This window comes from Thermobia domestica, unplaced genomic scaffold, assembly GCF_964235325.1.
Source record: "Thermobia domestica unplaced genomic scaffold, izTheDome1.hap1.1 HAP1_SCAFFOLD_99, whole genome shotgun sequence".
Classification (NCBI taxonomy): Eukaryota; Metazoa; Arthropoda; class Insecta; order Zygentoma; family Lepismatidae; genus Thermobia; species Thermobia domestica.
Window position 1 is genome coordinate 187,895 of NW_027655887.1, and position 20,174 is coordinate 208,068.

The 20,174-nt window shown below is 34.7% G+C and overlaps 1 protein-coding gene across 3 annotated transcripts in view; it reads right to left on the bottom strand.

Moving 5' to 3' along the window:
- The window catches only part of PIG-G (phosphatidylinositol glycan anchor biosynthesis class G), a 162,611-nt gene that overhangs the window by 129,323 nt on the left and 13,114 nt on the right, over positions 1-20,174 (bottom strand). For all 3 annotated transcript variants that reach the window (XM_081747196.1, XM_081747197.1, XM_081747198.1), the window contains exons 3-4: positions 15,819-16,017; positions 2,517-2,726 (exon numbers count right to left, since the gene is read on the bottom strand). In XM_081747196.1, coding sequence (XP_081603322.1) covers positions 2,517-2,726; positions 15,819-16,017 — 409 coding nt within the window. The remainder of the gene's footprint in view (positions 1-2,516; positions 2,727-15,818; positions 16,018-20,174) is intronic.

Here is a 20,174-nt window from a genome sequence, read left to right on the forward strand (position 1 = left end):
CCCGAACATTTCAGAGGTACATACCTACAATCTATAGACCCTTCCAATTTTAGTTTGGCCAAACTTCCCAATTTAAGAGAGGAAATGCATTCCTCCAAAATTCTGGGGTTTGGGGACGTACTCATTCCGAAATCAAGAGATCATTGACCACTATGACGTCATATAACATGACCGTGTCACATGACTGATGACAGTCAATAAGATCTGACTGTCCTCAAAGGGCTCCAGTACTAATTACTCTTATGTAATGAACATTGTTTCATTACCTCGTAATGGAAGTACTCGCTTCGTTCTTTAGTAGATGGATTTTAAAATCGAAAATTGGATCATAAAGAACTGCATATGATTAATGATGATGGATTGCTATGCCAAGAATTAAAACGCCCAGCACAAAATTTTATGACAGAAGTTCGATTACTGGATTCAAGACATCAGTTTGAAATCCGTTCCACAGCAGCTGAAGCGAGCACTGGGAGCAGTAAGGCTTGCAGCCTGCAATGAGCAACTTCACTCAATGTTAAGTTCTCTTCACTCCACTGAACTTTTTGCATCGAATTCGCTAAATATGGTTGACAATCAAAGCTTAAAAATAAACAGTGACCAGCAATACTATCATTCCAATATAGAAGAATACAGTAAAGTATCTGACTGATGAACCTTACCCAATACCAAGTGAATTGCTGAAAAGAATCTTGAACACGATTAAGAGAATACATAGCCTTCGGTGAATTGGCCAACCTAAAAAACTGTTACCAATCTTGTTAAGTCATTACTAGGGCTTGGAAGTCGACTTAAAAATTGCCTAAAAAGGACCTATACGAAGACCTAAAAATATCTAAGAAAGGACCTAGAAATTGAAAAAAGGACGTAAAAATAAGACCCAATTTAATTAGAATTACATATTTAATGAATATAATGCTCAAGAAATACAACCTTCTGGTAGTATACAATATACAGTTGAAAAAACTTTATCAATAAAATGCTTTGCTTTGTCGCTCAATTTGCATTATTGATTCTGTTGTCCAAGTTAAATCCTATATTTTGAACACTTTTGGAGAAGATCAGAACACCATATCGGCCCGTAACACTCTGAAATTATAGTTGATCTGTGTCAGTTGGAACGTAATAAGAAATATTTTAGTATTTTATGGTTTAAATTGTAGGTAAAGAACAAAATTCCGCCGGACACGAATTCGGCAGCCTTGAGCAACAACACGTACGAAAATAAAATTTTTATTAGGCCTTTTCTAGGAGCGGCTCAAGGCAAAATTTTCACCTGGGCAAGAGATTTGTTGCTCCTTTCCTAGTCCTGATCTATGATTTACACTTTATTACAGTGATTTTAATAATTTAGAAGCCCTTTTTCAGAAGGGAAGGAGGTAGGGCGTGTTTTAATGTGATTCTGAGTTGACACACAGATTCAAGCAGCTAGTGGCGTATTTAAAATTTTGTTTCGGGGGGATATGAACTACAAAGGTCACAAAATCCCTATTTGCAGATGCGAGAAAATGATAAAAAAAATAATTCGAGGAGGGTTTTAAGGCCAATAGTCCTCCTAAATACGCCACTCCAAACAGCCGTTATGGTCTGCGCGAAGTTTCCACCATTCAGCTCTAAACATACAACACATACCGTAGTGCGACGAAATTTCTTTTTTTCTGTGGTGGAAAAAGATCAGCAACTGTTCAGGAAAAGTACAAAACTTTTCAATTTTTTGTTCCTTTCCCCCTGACGAGGGCGTCCCAGGCAACCGCCCACCCTTTGGGCCGCCCTGGCCTTTCCGTACAAGACATTATAATACGTATAGATTAAGACAATTTGAAGAAATCTGTAGTTGTTTAAAAATGCAAGTACAGTCGTTGAAGAATGTCTTATCTTTTGAATTTTCTTTACTAAAGAAAAGATGTTTAAGAAGTGGTGGTGATTCGAGTTAATGACCACTAAATTTATTGTCGAAACATGAAGTGCAAAAAAAGACATTAAGACCTATAAAAAGCCTTTAAAAAGACCAATAAAGAAAAAAACTCCGAGAAAGGAAAAAAAATTACAAATAAAATCCACCATTTTCTGGCCTACAATGACCCAAAATGAACATATATTAGGTTAAGCCTCGTCTTCGAGCACTCGTAAAAAATAGGATTTTTCCTCAACTTCCGGGCCCTATTCATCATACATTCGTATAAAAATCAGAGTTAATTAATAACAGTAAACTCCCTTTAAAGATTGAAGCTTCTTATTATCTTATTGGATATCCAAATTCTGGCCTATGAAGATTAACCATATTTAAAACCGTATTACCAAATTCGATTGGAATTGATTATATGTTTTGCAGTACGACATCTCGCAGCATTTTCTGAATCACATCCAAAGCAGTATAACAATAATAATGAGAAAATTATAACATTTCGGATATTCTAAATATATATATATATATATATAGATTATTCCATATATTCATTTACCAGGAAAAGAAACGAACTGTAAACTATCTTAGAACAAGTGATCACATTACATACCTCAGTGAAGTCTGAAACAAAAAATGAAGATGTTCCTTCGCTTCTGAGAAAACTATTTGGGAATAATTTTAGCCACGTGTCATCACCGTAGAAAACCATATTCAATTCATTAGAATTCGCCTGCAACACTAGATTATCCTCCAAGACTTCACTACTTCCTAGATTCAAGATAACATCTATAAAAGCTGGAACAGATCCTGTGGTCATAGCCTAAAACATTAAAAGTTTCTTTTAATCAACATTAAAAGTTTATATTATCTACATTATATTTTAAAATACAGCCTATTTCATACGAGTATGTTACGAGAATAAGTCAATATATAAGTAGCAAAATGGTATAATGTGAAACTGATGTATGAATATCACTCGTCGTTCTGATCACTTCTTCAAGTGTAGGTGTAGGTGACAGCACCGCCGTTTATTGTAGATGGCGCTAGTGGTCAATATCTCACACGGAAGAAAGTCATTCGAATGTTAAGCGGGTAAGATGGCAGTTGATTCTATATATGTTGAGCAGCAGGCCAGCCATAATTCGATTTCTGTAGACTTAGGACAAAGTCCACAAAGAAATGGTACTTGTTTACAGTAAGAAATGTTTCTCCATGAAAGTGGTTTCCAACTGAGTGCATGGTCGAACCGGCATCAGTGGTAGTGCGCGCTCCTGTCGTCCGACAGAATTTTGCAGTGACGCTATTCTGCGGAAAGTTGAAGACAGCTGGGCAAATCAACATTTGGCTATCAACATGCTAGATTTATAGTATAATTGCTCACATGGAGCAGTGTACAGCATTGTGCATAACAATCTGACTTTTTACAAAGTGTATACATGATGAGTTTCCCGTAAGTTCACTGACCAACAGAAACAAAACAGGATGGAGCTGTCATTACAGCATTTGATGAGGTACTCTGAACTGTACCGTCACTCATTTGAACCGAAAACAAAGCGCGCCAGTATGGAAAGAAAATATATCTCATCACCTACAGGGAAGAAGTTTAAGGTTACCTAGGTTACCTAGTCAGCACTGAAAGTGATGGTTAACTTTCGAAACACAGCACTCTACTCGTGGAATTTCTGCCCCTGAGCCACACAATTACTGCAGCTACATATTACCGAACTCTGACGAAGTTATTGTCACCAATTCGCAGGGAACGTCCCTGTCCTTTGAGAGCTGGAGACCTTCTGTTGGATGTCAATGCTCGTCCACAAAGTGATAATACCACAGTAGTTTAATACGGTTCTTAGATTGCGAACGACTACATCATCCATACAGCCCAAATTTGATACCCCAGGACCACTGAAGAATCTAGGTGATCACCAGTTCCAGGGTATGGCAGTGGTTCATAGGGACGTTGTCAGCTGGATACTACGCCTATCACGAATACTTTTCATCGCTAGCTTTGAGGGACTCGTGAAACGCTGAGACAAGTTCTAATGTTTATGGTGAGTAAGTGAAAAAATAAACCCAATTTCATCAGGTAACTCTTAATACTTTTCTTTCCATATAATTTGGCATTTATATATTGACTTTCCTTCGTACTATCGTAAATGAAATACTATGGAATTAATTAATTTTCTTTCGTGTTCTTCGAAAGAGAAAAAAAATTATTTTGAGGCTCAATAGTAATCAATATGTAAAAGCCCCAATATATCCCAACAATAAATTTGTCTGGAAACAGGATGCACTTTCATTAGTTTGTGCAATACGTATCATGAAAGCATCGAAACATCAAGGGATGGTTAACAGTTAAAAACATTCTTTATATTCACCAGAAAACCATCTATGCAAGAAGATACTAAAACCAAAAATGCACTAAATTTTTATTTTTGTCACATGCGATGCAAGGAATATTCATTTTGGAACATCCTCATCCATATTACTATTTTTCGTATACTGATCACCTTTTATAAATTTCTCCCTTAATACTCCGCTAATTCCTAAAAGAAGTGAAAATCACACTCCCTACTTACTTGAATGTCAAACATTTCAACCTATGATTCCTCATACTGCGACCCTGAAAATTTACAGAATGATAAAAATCTAGTTTCTCTGTCACTCAATAGTTTATACAGCCAGATGCTGTCTGACAAACAAACGTCCAGATGGTGGAAGAAAGAAAGTTAATATTTTCTTCTTTGATTTTAGTCAGCACGTCAAAATAAGTGTTTATGCAAATTTTTGCAACTCACTTCCCATTGGTTTGTAGAAAAAATATTTACAGTTTCAGCCTTTTACAAAATGTTTCTTTTCTGGTAAAATCATAGACCCTTACTTAAACGCATATAACTCAAAGTTGAGACATTTATATTTATTTATATCCTAAATTTGAGATTACTTTTCTAGGAACTCTACGGACGAGCGTGTTTAAGAATGATTTCAGTTTATTTAGTGTCCTCAGACTGGTATAAAAAAACGCAGTTAGACACGTATCCAAGTATGGGCATTTTCACTGGCATAATCCTTAGTTCACTCAAAATTTTCCTGTCCTTCAGAGTATTCACACTATATTTATACAGAACAAATGCCCTCAACTGCAACCTCAAACAAGTGTGGATTGTACCTACATTTCAATTAGAACGTGTATGAATGGATGTTATCCTTCAGTTTCCTAAATTGAATCTTTTACTTGTTCATTACAAGTGAAAATAAACTGTATTTTCTCTCAAGTATTAGAGTAATAAATACAACATTTTCACAGCATTTTTAAAATGTAATGGGATATGCACCAATTCGCTTCTGTTTGTCTCCGAGGCAATGTTGTGAAGTTATAAGGTAACTGATGCGAATATTGTCATCGATTCGGAATATTCAAATAATTCATTTATTTTTAACAACAAACAAAAAATAAATAATAAAAAATAGCTAAGACCGTGTGCTTAAATAACAGAGTCTCAATTCAATTTCAGTTGGAAATATACGAAATTCGGATCACATGTAAAACAACTTCATGTCTCATATTTGTGATTTTCCCAGAAATCTACATGAGCATGTTTACTTCATTAATTTAAAAAAAAAGAAAAAAAAAAAGAAAAAAATTGAAAAAAGGTACGTAATGGCATATATATTTCTTAAGCCGACAATTTACTAATCTGTTCATGCAACTATAATGCTTTCCACTGTTAAATAATGAAATTTATAGTTGAATAATTTCAGCAACTGTTTACTACTACCTTCACCAGTCTAAGCCTGAGAAATGTGTTATATTACTGGAAACCGCATGATGTTCACTTTCGTTCACTCCTTATGAGAAATTTCTGTTTCATAACTATGGTGTTTTAACTATATTGGTGTATACAATAAGTATTTTTAGATAATTATTTAAACTAATGAGTGAAAATAAAAATTCCGTTGATTGCGTCCGTAAGACTTCTACTGCGGCCTTGTTCACCAGGAAACTTACATTCATCTGACTAACAATGAGTCAATTTCAGTGTTTAAGTAATTATCTTAAACCATTTATTAGTAATATACCTAAACGTAAAAAAAAAAAAAAAAAAAAAAAAAAAAAAAAAAACCTGCAAGCAAGTCAATGCAATGGGTTTGGTTTATTTTTATCAGTATTGGATTAAATTGAACTTAATGTGAATTAAAATAATAAAAGTTAATGCTGCAATGGCTTTGAGTAATTTTGTTTTGTAAAGACTATACTGACTTCATACGGTTTGCACTATTGCGGTAGTTCTTCACTTAATTGCATTAACGGATGAATACAGCAGGTAGGCTGCCGACATTCTGAACAGTGAATTTCATGGAAGCATTTTATGTGCATGAATCAGATCGGTGAATTGTTTCTTTACAAAATACTGTGTAGTAGAACACCACCTTCAAAGTTATTGTCTATTATAAGAGTATAAACGTTGGTTTGCCGAACTTACCACCCTAGGGCAATGGGTACATTGGCCTATCCGAAGAGGGATGTATAGGACAGGAACATGTACCCTAGATTGCTACTAAATAATAATATAAGAAATATTTCGTTATATGACAAGAAAAGGTTCCTGAGTATTAACACAATGAAAGGTCCCTGGGTTCGATTCTGGTGATAGTTTTCGAAAAGTCCAGATTGATTTCCTATGATAGCAAATCACACGTTATGCTACAGGCTCATGTATCGTATACCTACGGTGATGAAAAGAAACGTAAGAATTTTTAGTTTAAATAATATTTTATCTCTTTTTAGATTTCTCTTGTTCTTTTTTTTTAACTTATATAAAAGTATTTAGTCATCTTCTTTTACTGTTTAATTTTATTTTCCTTGTACGACTTTCATATGAATCATCTTCAGTCTTTCTGGTTGTTAACTTTCGACTTTGAAGGAAACCATTTATATATTTTGATGATATCGCATGATATTTTTTAATGCAATGGTAAACGTTTCGTTAGTCAATGGGATTTAAAACAAAAAGAATGATACAAACATGACCTTATTATCCAGCTCTCTGTACTATATTTAGAGGTGAAATGCTTACAAAACTGTAATGAATGCTATTAGTTTGTTTAAAATGCTTGATTCTTGTCACAGACCATGGTTCGAACTTAGCAGTGGTCATATCATTTGGATTTCACGTTAAACTGTTAAGTCAGCGCCTTAGTGACACTACAAACTAAACTTACAACAATGAATCGCTAAGAAGTAGTCAACAATGTTGCGCTTTTCTCAGTGTTGCCAACACTAAAATATTTTTTATTAGAATGAATCGATTTCTTTGATCACAACAGTTAGATGTTCTTCTTGACGAAAAATTAGTTTTGAATTTTATAAAAAAATCTGAAAACAGAATTTTGTTCTAAACTTTTCTCTTACACAAAATTCTTTTGTTGAATATATTCATTCAAAACTTTTCTTTAAATTAAAAAAAAAAAAAAAGTGACAATTTTTTTAACAAAATTTTATTTTTGAGAAAATTCTGTTTCTTAAACGTTATTTCTGATTTTTTCGTAACGGAAAATTAGTTTTGAAATTTTCTTAATTAAAAAGCTAATTTTTTTTTCTATTTCAACATTTCGTAACACAACGAAATTTAGATTTCAGAAAATTCTGTTTCTGAATTTTTAATGCACATGGAATTTTTCTTTTACCGGTAAACTGTAATTCAGAAAAATAAACTGAATTCAAATTTCGGTACACATAAATTTTTACGGTATATGTTTCAGAAAAACTGAATTTCAATTTCCGGATGTGAAGTAAAATAGAACACTTTTTCAAACAACATATATTAAAAAAAAAAAAAAAAATGTTTTCTTCATGCTAGTGTACATTCATTTTGAAATCTTGTAATTGAGAAGATTCTTCTTCTTCGTACGTGTGGAGTCGTAAAGGCGTGTCTGTGATTCCTCTTCTGGCGATACAGGAAACAAATTCTGCCAGAGAAAATATAAAATGTTAATATATGTGGTAATTTTTACTTTGTTTTTCCGGGGAAAAAAAAAAGAAGTAGTTATTGACATCTAACATGTACATGAACAAATTTACACACATAACAAATGATTAGAGATTACATGTTTAATCAACAAGTACATGGGAACACTTACACATAAACTACCATGGCCATTGTAAAAAGAATGAGAGAGAGAGAGGTGAGAGGAAGACTTTTTTTTTTTTCGAAAGAGCAATGTGATAATGATAAATGCTTACAAAACTTGATTTCACTTATTCTAGAGGTATTTGATAGATATAACTTAATTATTGTTGAAGTTTTACTTCTTCTTCATGTGTCGAGACAAACCATTGCTGGGTGATGTATTCATTCGGTTTTCGTCGAAACTCATGATTCGGTTTCGCCGATGTGAGGAATTGGACGCTCATATGATGGATTCTTGAATCTTGAAATAAGAAAATATGTATTGTAGAAATTGAACAAAATTTAATGTTTTGTCACAAATAAAATGATTAAAGATAAATTATTTTTTCTTCGTTTCAAGTTCGTCTCTGCTAGGCATCGGAAGGAGAAAAGAGAGACAAATAAAATGATTAAAGATAAATATTTTTTTCTTCGTTTCAAGTCTGTCTCTGCTGAGCATCGGAAGGAGAAAAGAGATGTGTGGCGTCTTCGTATTCGTCTCGGTCTCGTGCAAAATGTGGTAGAAATTTCATAGCGACTTGCACTTTGATTACAATTGATGGTTGGCTGACAGGTTCTTCTTTGTTGTTTTCGTTATGACAGAAAAATAAGTTGTAGGTGGGGAGGTAGAAGGAAATATGGCTATTGTACATTATTTTCTGTTTCCGCTCTTTCGTACCCACATGGGACTGTTACATAAGTGTCTGGTATTAGTCGAGGATTTCATAGTTGAAACTTTCTTTCTTCTGGTTTCGTACAAATATTATGTTCTTGAGTCTTGAAAATTTTACTTGGTGTATCAGCGGGTAGTTCTTCACGGGATTGATTTACAATTATTTGTACCAGGTTATTGAAATATAACTTTTGGCCCGTGTTATAATTTAGTGTAAATCCTCAACGTTGCAAATATAATGTGTCGTATCCGTCTCGGGGTTATAGATTTTCAAGATGTATTATTTAGGTCCTCCAGACACAAATTTCTTGATGTATGCTTTTTTTTTTTTCTTTCTTTCTTTCATTCCAAAAGCACCCAGTTCATTTGACATGGAGCAAGAAATGCTTCTGCATGTTTTGTAGGTTCGGACTATCGCCATGTAAATATCCCAAAGTCTGTGTCAGAATACAAGACTCTTTTTTGGAGTTGTTCTAAATATTTATATAGTTCCAATCGGGCCTTGAAAGCTCTGAGGACGACACTAGAATCACAGTTTTGAACTGGAACATCATCTTCAAATTGCCAATAAAGGTATAATAATAAATCATTCACTGGTAGAATTTGGTTCAGCTATATGTCTGGAGATGCAGTTCTTTTGGATCATTAATGATGATGGTCTGACTGAAATTGTCCCGTATGGCAAGTCATCCCATATTGAATTCAAGCAAAATTTTGCTCAATTATGACGTGCTGAATTCATCAACATATTTGATGCATCTAAAATAACTTCTTCAGGTTGTTGTACTCTTTGAGCATATTGTTGCTTTTCTTCTTCCATGACACAATTAGCTGCTCATCTAGAAGTTTAAGCATAGACTTCGGAAACATGCTTATATATTCACTGAATAATCCACCTGTCTTCGTTTCAGGATCAAACACTGTTATATCATAGTCTCAAATTTCGTACATTTCGATGACTTGATATCCAAGTTCTACTGCTTTTTGAATTTCATAGAACGCAGCACACTACCTCCCAAGCATCGTTGGCTATCGAAATGGTTGCATGGAGAATCTTGATTTAATTTATTAGCACATGCAGCACAAAACGAAAATAATAGCTTCTTCTTGGTGCGAAATAGGAATACAGAACGGAAGATATTTGTTGGTGTTAATATGCTTAATTTAACTAATACATTGACATTTTTAATGGATATCATCCGCACTTATTAAATGGATAAAAAGAAACAATGTCCAGGTACCGAATTTCTTCGCCTTCATTTTCATTCACTACATGATACAATTTAATGACGCTGACACTCCGCAACAGAAACTATCTTGTGGATTTAATGGTGCCTTATTGGTGTAGAAATGTATTTAAATAAGATGCCAATGCTGGATTAGATTTTAACAATTGACACAATTCACATTTCTACATTTCGTGTACTTTGTACTCCACAAACCGTAATACCTTTATTTGGCACTGTGTTATTTCGTAGCAAAATTTCATGGTCTCTGAATTTTTATCAATGGGTTGATTACGACCTGTAACGGACTTACAACTTGAAATTTACAAACATGTTCTTCTTGGGTATCAGGATGTTTATAGTATCCGCTCAGATGAAAATCAGCCCCCCTCCCCCCCATGTACTCCATGTAGGCAAGTCATTGAAGCGTAATAGTGATTGGTTAGTTAAAACACAAGCATGGCGTTCTCTGCATTTACAAGCGATGGAAATCCAGGTTTTAATTGTGTCGTATCAAGGATCATGTAGCATTGATGGAACGAAAACGTCCTTATGGTATAATTACACTGCAAATATAGTAAGTACAAGTATGTTGTATTTTACCTGTACATACAAATGAATAAATGCGTAGACACTTGGAACCTCTTCCATATCGACTGATTCGTATGATATGGTACTGTAAAATGATTTGTGTAACATGTCTCACCATAAAATTCTCGACTGCATTCTAGGCACTTCTTCTCAAGATTAGTTTTGCTACATGGTGGTTGCTGTAAATATAAAGGTAACCAAGGAAGTTCAGTCGCTTTTTCACCCACTACCTTTCGAACATCGATATGTCACCTAAGACGTGCCTGGAAGATCAAAAGTAGTCCCCATCAGTATCTGCCTTATGCCAATTCTGAAAAGCCATGGATTCCATCGCGGTAAAACTTGGTGGGCCGTGAAGGGAAGAAGGTATTTGCTAGGGATTTGAACTGGCGTCTTCTAAGATGATTGTCCAAGAAATGGAACAGGTGATAATTGGACGGTACAATGTCCGGGGAGTATGGTGGATACAATAGTGTTTCCCATCCAAGGAGTAGAATGGTGTCCTGGGTCATCCTAGCCACGTGAGGCTTAGTGTTGTCCTGTAACAGGAGGACCACTTTGTGATTCAGAAATGCTGGCTCCAGAGTTTTGAGTTTTTCTTGAACACGGTTCAACTGCTGACAGTTCACAGTTGCATTGATGCTCTGACCAGCTGGTAGCAATCCTCGATGCACGATGCAGTGAACAGTCCACCAAACACACAGGAGGACCTTCTGGTGCGATGCTGGTTTCGGCTGTTTTGAAGCCGGTTCATGGTATGCTTACTAATGATGACGGCGTCGTGGAGCTTCGTACAGGACCCACTTCTCGTCACATGTCAACACCCTGACCAGAAATGGCTTCTTCCACAGACAAGACAGCAAAGAAACACAGGTGTCTGCTCGTGTTGCTTTCTAGCCTGGATTCAAATCATGTGGGACCCATCGACACAACTTGTAGTGCTTCCAAGTTGATGGAGGTGCTGCTGAATAGTTTCGCAACTCGCCCCAGTACCTCACACGCCTGACCACTGCTCGCCTCAATTCATGCCTGCAGATCTTTATTTTGTACATATATTGGTTTTCCGGTACGTCGTGCGTCTTCGAGTGTTTCGTCACCGTCCTTAAACTTGTTAAACCCGCTACACTTTCCGCGTAGTCACGACACCCTCACCAAAGGCCTAGCATATCTTCCGCCCCGCTGCAGCGGCGTTCGATCCCGCTTTGAACTCGTACAGCCTACACGCCCTTATGATGCTCTGTGAAGGCCCCATGTTCACTCTGTCCTTAGGCAAGTTCACGGTGTAACTGAACTGCCACAACCAGGTAGTATGTTGGATATACCCACACCAACAACTGACCTTCGCCTTATCTCCATTCGCATTTAACTCACGGTGTGAGAGCCAATGGAACACAGATCTCCACCAAAAGCGGCAGAACTTTCTTGGTTACCTTTATATTTCTCACATATGGCCGAACAGTTCTTGACATGGTAATTACGGTGATTATATTTTTTGTGACATGGCAGACAATAATAAAAAGAAAACGGATGTTAAAGTGTTATAATGTCATAACAAGAGGTCAAACATATTAAACTGATTGAAATTTGTCTTTGCCAGTAGGTCCTTCATATAGAATATCTTCACCTGTAAAATCGGTATACACTACAGTTTTGTATTCCATTAAATAGCCCTGCAACTGCCACATCTGTTCAACTGGAGCACCATAGCCCAAATTCACTGTGAATTTACACACAAGTTCCTGAACGTCTGCATTAACGACACATTTACTCTGATCCTGTTTTTGTTTGTATATTTTCTTATTTGTATCCTTGTGCTTCTTCAAACCAACAGCCACCACTATTGCATAAGCCAAACACTTCTTGACTGTATTTTCAACTCCTAAGATGCCTTTTTTGCTCCTTAATAATTCTTCGTTTCGCAATGCCTCAATAATGCCTTGTATTCGTGAACCGTACCTACGGGGCATATTACATGGTGAAAATATGCAATGAATAATTCATTCATGAGGAAAGTGTCATTGTTCTGTAGTATACGGCCAAAATATGTCCATAAAATCTCTACCATCAGATTATTTGCTCTCTTAAATGATAAATAGAATGGCTTGTTCTTGTCGTCAGATGATATAATTGATGATCCAACCATGGATGATTCGTCAACATTTTCCAATAAATAATCCAACATGTATTGCAATTATGTCTGAATTCACTCAATAATATGTGTCATTAGGAGGACTATTAATTCGTATTCCCAACATTCGTCCCAAAAGATTAAAACGCTGATAATGTCTGTTCATTTCTTTCAAGACAGTAAAGTCAGATGTAGCCACAGTAAAATAAAAGATAGGATAAAATAAAAGGAATGAAAATGTAGGTAAAGAAAGAAATCTAAAATGAGAAAGAATGACGGAACATGAATTAAAATTTTAATTCCCAGATCGAAGTTCACTACCTCTTAATGTTCACCAAGAAAGAGACAAACACATACACAGAAAGAGAAAATGTTTAACAGAATCCAAAGATGACTGAACTATAAATCCTCAGGGACAACCGATTCTCATATTCTCTAAGTTTTAACTGAAAATTAACGTAGTATATGAATCACACCATTGTTAAAGATGAAGCTGCAATACTTTCACAAATAACAAGCGAAATTCTCATGCGTAATTTTCGAGAAAAAACTGAAAATTTCTCCACTTGACTGAGGATAAAATCTCAAAATATGTGCTATGTCATTCGATAGTCTGAGACAATGACACACATACTGCTATTAATAAGAGTGCCTTGGAAATAAAAGTGGATATTTCAAATTCGTTCCACTGAATTTCAAAAATAACTCGTTCAGTCGAATTATATTCACTAAAAATGAACGTTGAAGCAAAGAATAATCGCTGATAAAATGCATCAACAATCAGATCAACAGCTCTTCATTGGTGTAGATTTTGAAATTGAAATTTTGATATTTATATCGCTCTTTGACTAATCAGAAAGAAATAAGCTAATGTTATGATGTTACTGAGAACCGATCAGAACAAGGCTTATTGCACAATATTGAGGAATGTTCAATGTAAAAATATGACATTTTCTTCACTGATTACGAACCTAAACATATAACAAGGAATTTGATTGATTGATAGCTATTATCACGTCACACAATATTAAAACATGGTCATGATTTGGTTACATCCAGATATGATAAATACGGTTCTCACATCACTGACACATCAATAATTTGGAATGACACCATTTCATTGAACCGATATATTAAAAAAAAAAAAAAAAAAAAAAAAATGCTTCATTGGTTATTACCACATTCCTATTCCCGTAGACATGAATTACTGATCTATGACATCATACAGCTGACTCGATACCTTTAGCAAAATATGCTTCGTTGATTTATTACAACATTCAAAATCAAGACATTGAAAAGTGATTCATAATAAAATAACGTAAAATTTTCATTTTTTTCGGACGCACAGACAATTTTATTGGAGCAATGTCGTGATCATACCATTTAAAAATATACTACTCATCGATATATATTATGAAAGTATATTTTTACATTTCTAAGCAATGACAAATTTAGATTCAATGAATATTGTATTTAAGTTGAGTATTTTTAAAAAAAATACATACTATCATTGCACTTTAATACTATAAGCTGAGAAAAACCTACTGATATAGTAAGATTCAGTGTGTTAATTGACGTCATTCAAATATTTTACTCTCCCTAACAACAGATTCTGCTGTTTCACGAAACAACGACATATGACCAACATTAAATGGAAATCTGAGATGTGTTATAATGATTCAACTTTGCCTGTTTCAAACTTTATGATTTTATAGAAATGATTAATTTGTGGATTTATGTTTCTTTGTAACAAGAGGCTATATGGCTGGTTCCAGTGAATAACTCTCTAAGTCTTTTTTTTTTTTTTTTTTTTTTTTTTTTATTTATTTATTGAGATTTTACAGGTATAATAAGCTTCTTTTGGTGGGTTCTACATTATGTAGAATCGGCTAAGACGAATTCATAAAATTAAGGAAGTTACGTCAAAATTAGCCAAGTAACTATTGTAAAATTTACCGTTAAACTGCTCCCCTGTAAAATTTATTTTTCCCGACTTAGCCGGTTATTCACTGGAACCAGCCATATGTGACATGAACCTATTGTGAGAATGGCTCTCACACAAAATCGAACTAGCACTTCTCAAAACCTACCACCAAGAACCGAATAAGGGACTTTCCATTGTACACTACCAGTATAACGAAATATTATTATTTAGTAGCAATCTATGGTATTATACATATTTTTAAAATGTCAAATGACTTTAACCTTATCAAAGAATACAAAAAAAAAACTAATTTTTGAAAATATTATACTCATAACAAGGAACCAAATCGACCACACTTTATCATGGTCCCGCACTACTCTACCATGACAATTTCCAAATTTTAATGGGATGGGATTATATACTTCTCCCGAAATTTTAGGATGAGTGCAATAATGTACTCATGTTCTATGAAAGATAATGGGTATCCCTATACCCATCTATAACGTAACACACTATCATTAAAGAGAAGGATCCTTCAGGTCAAAAACCTTCCAAATTTATATTTTTGGCAATTTTATACCCATGAAAGGGAACGAGATGGACCTCCGAACACCTAGAGGTACATGTTCCTATCTTATACACCTCTTATCGCATGGACGAATATACCCATTGCCTCGAGGGGGTCCTAGGGACCCAGGACACATCGGCCAACCGAAGCTCATACTACTGAATTTTCTCTTTGTATTTTCAATCTACTTTGATATTTCATGAATAGGGTAAGGGTTTGAATGAATACCTTTTTACAAATAGTATTATTCTCTTGTTGCTAAATGCTTACCATTCGCGCCACGTGCGGAAAACCTGGGTTGAACTGCTAGTGCGAGCTGTGGTTCGAATCTCACTCTAAGCCGTAGGATTAAGCTTAGTAAAGCATTGGTACAGAAAATAGAGGTTAAATTTGAAAATAATTATAATACTAAAAAATACAAACAGTGTGTTACATACAAACTGTATCGTTTAACACTACTTCAAATGCTATACATCTCTCTTAGATTCCTAGTTTTGTCCTGAAGCTTTTTGTAGCACAATACATGGCTAAAATAATTAGACATTATTCCTAAAGTATTTGATCTAGTAGTTATTTGCTCTCTTTACCAACATTTTTGTCAATAAATTTTTGTGCTACTGCTAGTAACTTACTTTCAACCTAGGCATGGTAACAGTTGGAGGGCTTGCTTTTGCTGTCACAACGCAACCTTTCTGTTGTTCTACAAGATGGTGAAGAAACGGCATGTTTATTTTCTTCTGAGAATCGTAAATAAAATCTGCTCTCAAAGCATCAATAACCATAATGACCAACTTATTAATGGATCTTCTATACACGGAGGTGCCATACACGCTGAAAAATAAGAATGATGGAAGTGCTTATCACAAAAATATCAGAAGAAGTGATGCTAATAAATAAGCTACGATTGTATTTCATACCAATATAAGAATACACAACGATCCCGCTTTCTTCCACTAATGATACATAAGCATTAGTGAAATACATCCTACTGCATTTAGCGCAAGGTATAAGGGTTCAACGAGATTATTTTACACAGCTTCTTCAATTCAAGAAGTGACTTTAAAATAAAATAAAGAAAATATTCAAAAATGCAAAATAAGATATAACATAAAGGATGGGCTAAAAAAGAAAAAAATCCAACGAAGTAAAAGACAAAAATATAAATAAATAAAACGCCTACAATGTACAGTGAAGAAAAACCTCAAGATAGACATCTACTCCTCCCAATCATTTATCATTTACGGATTACAAAAAGTTCACAAAAAGGACGCAGCTCGTAGACTAATTATCTTTGGAATAAAACATCCACCACATAATTTATCAAAATTCGGAACGCAACATCTTAAACCTTCAATTAAAAATTTTAAAAGTTTTATACAATATAATTTACAGTTTGTACTGGAAATTACTTTCCTGGTAAACGTGCATAAAATTAAATGACGATGGTGTATATATACACACCCCACCACCATCAGAACGAAAAACAAAAGCTGGTACGTAAAATACATTTCTTATGCATTTCTTAACGAATGAATATATATATACCCCTATACAGCGTATTTATTACACTGGAGACGATTTCGATGTTAATTCCTTTAGAAGTCTTTAAAGTGCAAAATCTTCCTTTAATTTCTTCACATCTTCCTTAGTTATGATTATGTCCCATTGCAGTAAATTATTTGTTAAACTTGAAAGAATCCAGCATATACAGTCCTCGAGTACATTTTGGTGAAAAATAAAGACTTTCTTATTATTGTAGACTTCGGTACTTTTCTATAAATTTATTATGTTATCCTATTTTCTGTGAATTCTCCATTTAAATATAATGCTGGATTCTGGTCATGATATGATATGATTCGAACATATTTCTTTGAAATAAAAATTTATGTATATTTTTTACATGTTAATTTAATTTTGAGAAGTGTGCAGACGCTTAGACAATCTCAAGATCGCATAATCTACCTTCTGTAGCACCTATGATGTGTCCAATTCTGATCCCTTTTTGACATCCAGACATATAAATTATCCCATCCACAAATCACTTCGTCAACACAGGAATGAGTCATGTCATTTGCACATTCACTGAAACCATTAAGCTACTTTTTAATATTTCTACGAGATTTTAAAGATATTAAAAAAATCTGAACTCACATTCGTCCCAATTTTTCTTTAGTCTGTAAGGTAAACGTGGTCATAAAAGGAAAGAAATTTTTCGGAAGATTACTAATGTTTTGTCTGTGTTCTAACTGAATAATTCTATACGTTTGTTTCCTCCAAAATTCTAAATTTTCCATCTTTTGCACACTTCACGTAACAAAAACATAAACTACCTTCCACAGTCTAAGACTAAAAAAAAATTAGCATAGATCTTATGGATTCCCTTAGGTCTGCTAACCTAGATTCCTTTTCCCTGCATTTTATTGCAAATAGAGTTGGATACTGTACAACAAGTAACAGTATGCATATCCTAATTTCGTTTCAGTGTAGAATCAAAGCATAACTACTGTACGAGAAAGCATTTAAGAAGTCCCAAATTCAATGCATGACTTATAATTTAAATCTACAACGAGAAAACAATGAGAGAGATGGAAGTACCGGAAATATTGTAACTACAAATAGACCATAATGGTTGATCATCTTGTTTACGTGAATTGTTAATCATTTCACTGCCAATTCGACTATCTCCACGACATGCCCTTGACCGATGATTTTCTTTGGAGTCAAATATTTGAAAACATTCTGCTATTTTCTGGTATCATGTAATTTATTCTATCCCTCTTTAGTACAGCAGCTAAAGAGGAAAGCCAGTCTTCGCTTCTAAAACGGTCGAAGATCTAAGAAATCAAACTAAAAAGCCCATCTACCTCCAATGTCAGAATTACAAGCTTCATCACACAGTAAATTAATATGTTAGAATGTAACAGAACAGAAAGTATACCAAAATTTGAAGGAACAATATGCGTTAACAGAATCTGCTGCCAGAAGGTGAATTTCTCTTTTTTAATTCTTTCTTAAGCCGGACCCTTAAGCAAACCAGATAAAGACGTTTGTAATTTATTTTGTGTTATATTGTATTTTTTGTAATATCAAGTAATCCTAGAAAGTCCCACTGTAAGTAACTCCGTAATTAATAATGAAAATAAAACTGCAAACACTGCTGTGGAGAAATGAGGCGTTGAAAGCAAGAGTGGTCTATGTTACAAAAACATTATTTGGAGAAAAATGGCTCCAAAGTGTTACATCTTTCATGATTAGAATATGTACTGTTTTTCAACTTTAACTGTACTGCTACCTTGTACACAGCTATAAAATCTCTTTCGCACTTTTCATTAGTACAATTTTTGATGTTCATGCCATGTGCAAATATGCTAAATATTCTAAACAAAATGCACATAGCCCAGTCTTGTAGAACGTACTTTTGGAATGCCACCGGAATTATGTTGTAATATAAATCAGTAATGCTAAGAAAAAAAAAATAAATAACGAAAACAGGAAACTAGAACAATATATTGATATAGTAAGAAACAAAGATGTATACAGTTAGTAAAAAAATAAAAAAAAAATAAAAATGTCAAGGTCAATCTCCTCCTCCTCCACATAACTTCCTTGCAGCTGTCTTGAAGGTTGGGCCTTTAACGACTTAAAGAACCACTGCTTAACAGGGAATATGTATTTCATAAGAGAGTACAGATCTTTAAGTTTTGCTGCAATTATACATTTCGCAATGTATTCGTTTAAGCTGATGACATTACGTAAATGAATCTTCTGTACATTTGTTTTTGCAAAATTTGCTTCTTGAAATTCCACATTGATTTTGAGAGTGTACTTGAACTTCATTGGAAAAGAATCTTCAGTTTGAAAAGTAATCCATCGAATCTGTAACCATTTGACCTTCTTGCTGTTTCTTACTTTTCTGTTCGTCACTTCAGATACACTTCAGAATTAAAATTGTAATATTTTGTGTAGGTAGAGTCAATAATGGTCCGGAATCTAGCCCTTCACCGATCTATTTATAAAAATACAAGATAGTCTTTGTGTTTTAGAAAGTAAATATATCTTAATCTCCCTTACCAAGGGTGAAAGAAGTAACGTTTCATACGGGAACCCCTTCGCTCATGGCAGCCTCGTGAGGTATGGTTTGTATTGAGGAATCCCTTTCGCTTCAAAGCAGCTTCCAGGGATGTTAGGATAGGAAGAGCTCCTTAATCCAGTGCGACCTCCAGAGCTGTTGTGGGTTGGCGATTAGTGGTCAACTGATGCCTCCTTCCTTTATGGTTCCTCTTTGAAAGGCCCTCTTTAGGTGGCTCGTCCTCTTTCGGTTCCCATCGTGTTGATCTTCGCGTCTTCCTGTTCAGTGTATCGTCTATTAACATGTGCTCGTGTTGTGATATGAGATATTCACTATCTCAATTGGTTCTTTCTAACTGCGCGCTTCGAAAAATATAGCTCACAATTATTACTCGGCGCTTTGGCGACAAAATAAATAAATCGTTGCCACTATATACGCATAAATGACAAAAATGATTTCATCACATGTGGAATTGATTTCCAACCACGAATTGTACAATATTTCACTTTGCGCTCAATGCCTCAATTGCTGTAATAGAATTTTTTTTACTCTCAGGGCATGAGCCAGAAGGCAGCACAGGAACCTACGAAGACCAAGGCCGTCGTTACGTGCTGGAGTTCTTCATGAACTGAGGGAACAAAAAGGTTCAAGTCCCGCTCACCAAGGTGCTACTCCAGAGAGTCAACCAGTGGTCGTAGTCTGTTTCACAATAGCTGCTAGGCGGCAGGTGGGAAGGAAGTTTCTTATTAACTTAAGAACAATAAAGTTTTTGTTCACCAATGTGTATGTTACAAAATTATCAAAATCGAGGCAACAATAAGACGACACTGAAAGTTCTACAACGCAAAAGTTTCATCCGCGGTTCACCAAGAAATGCAACTTTCGGAGAAAATGGATAAAATAAAAATTCATTTTTTTC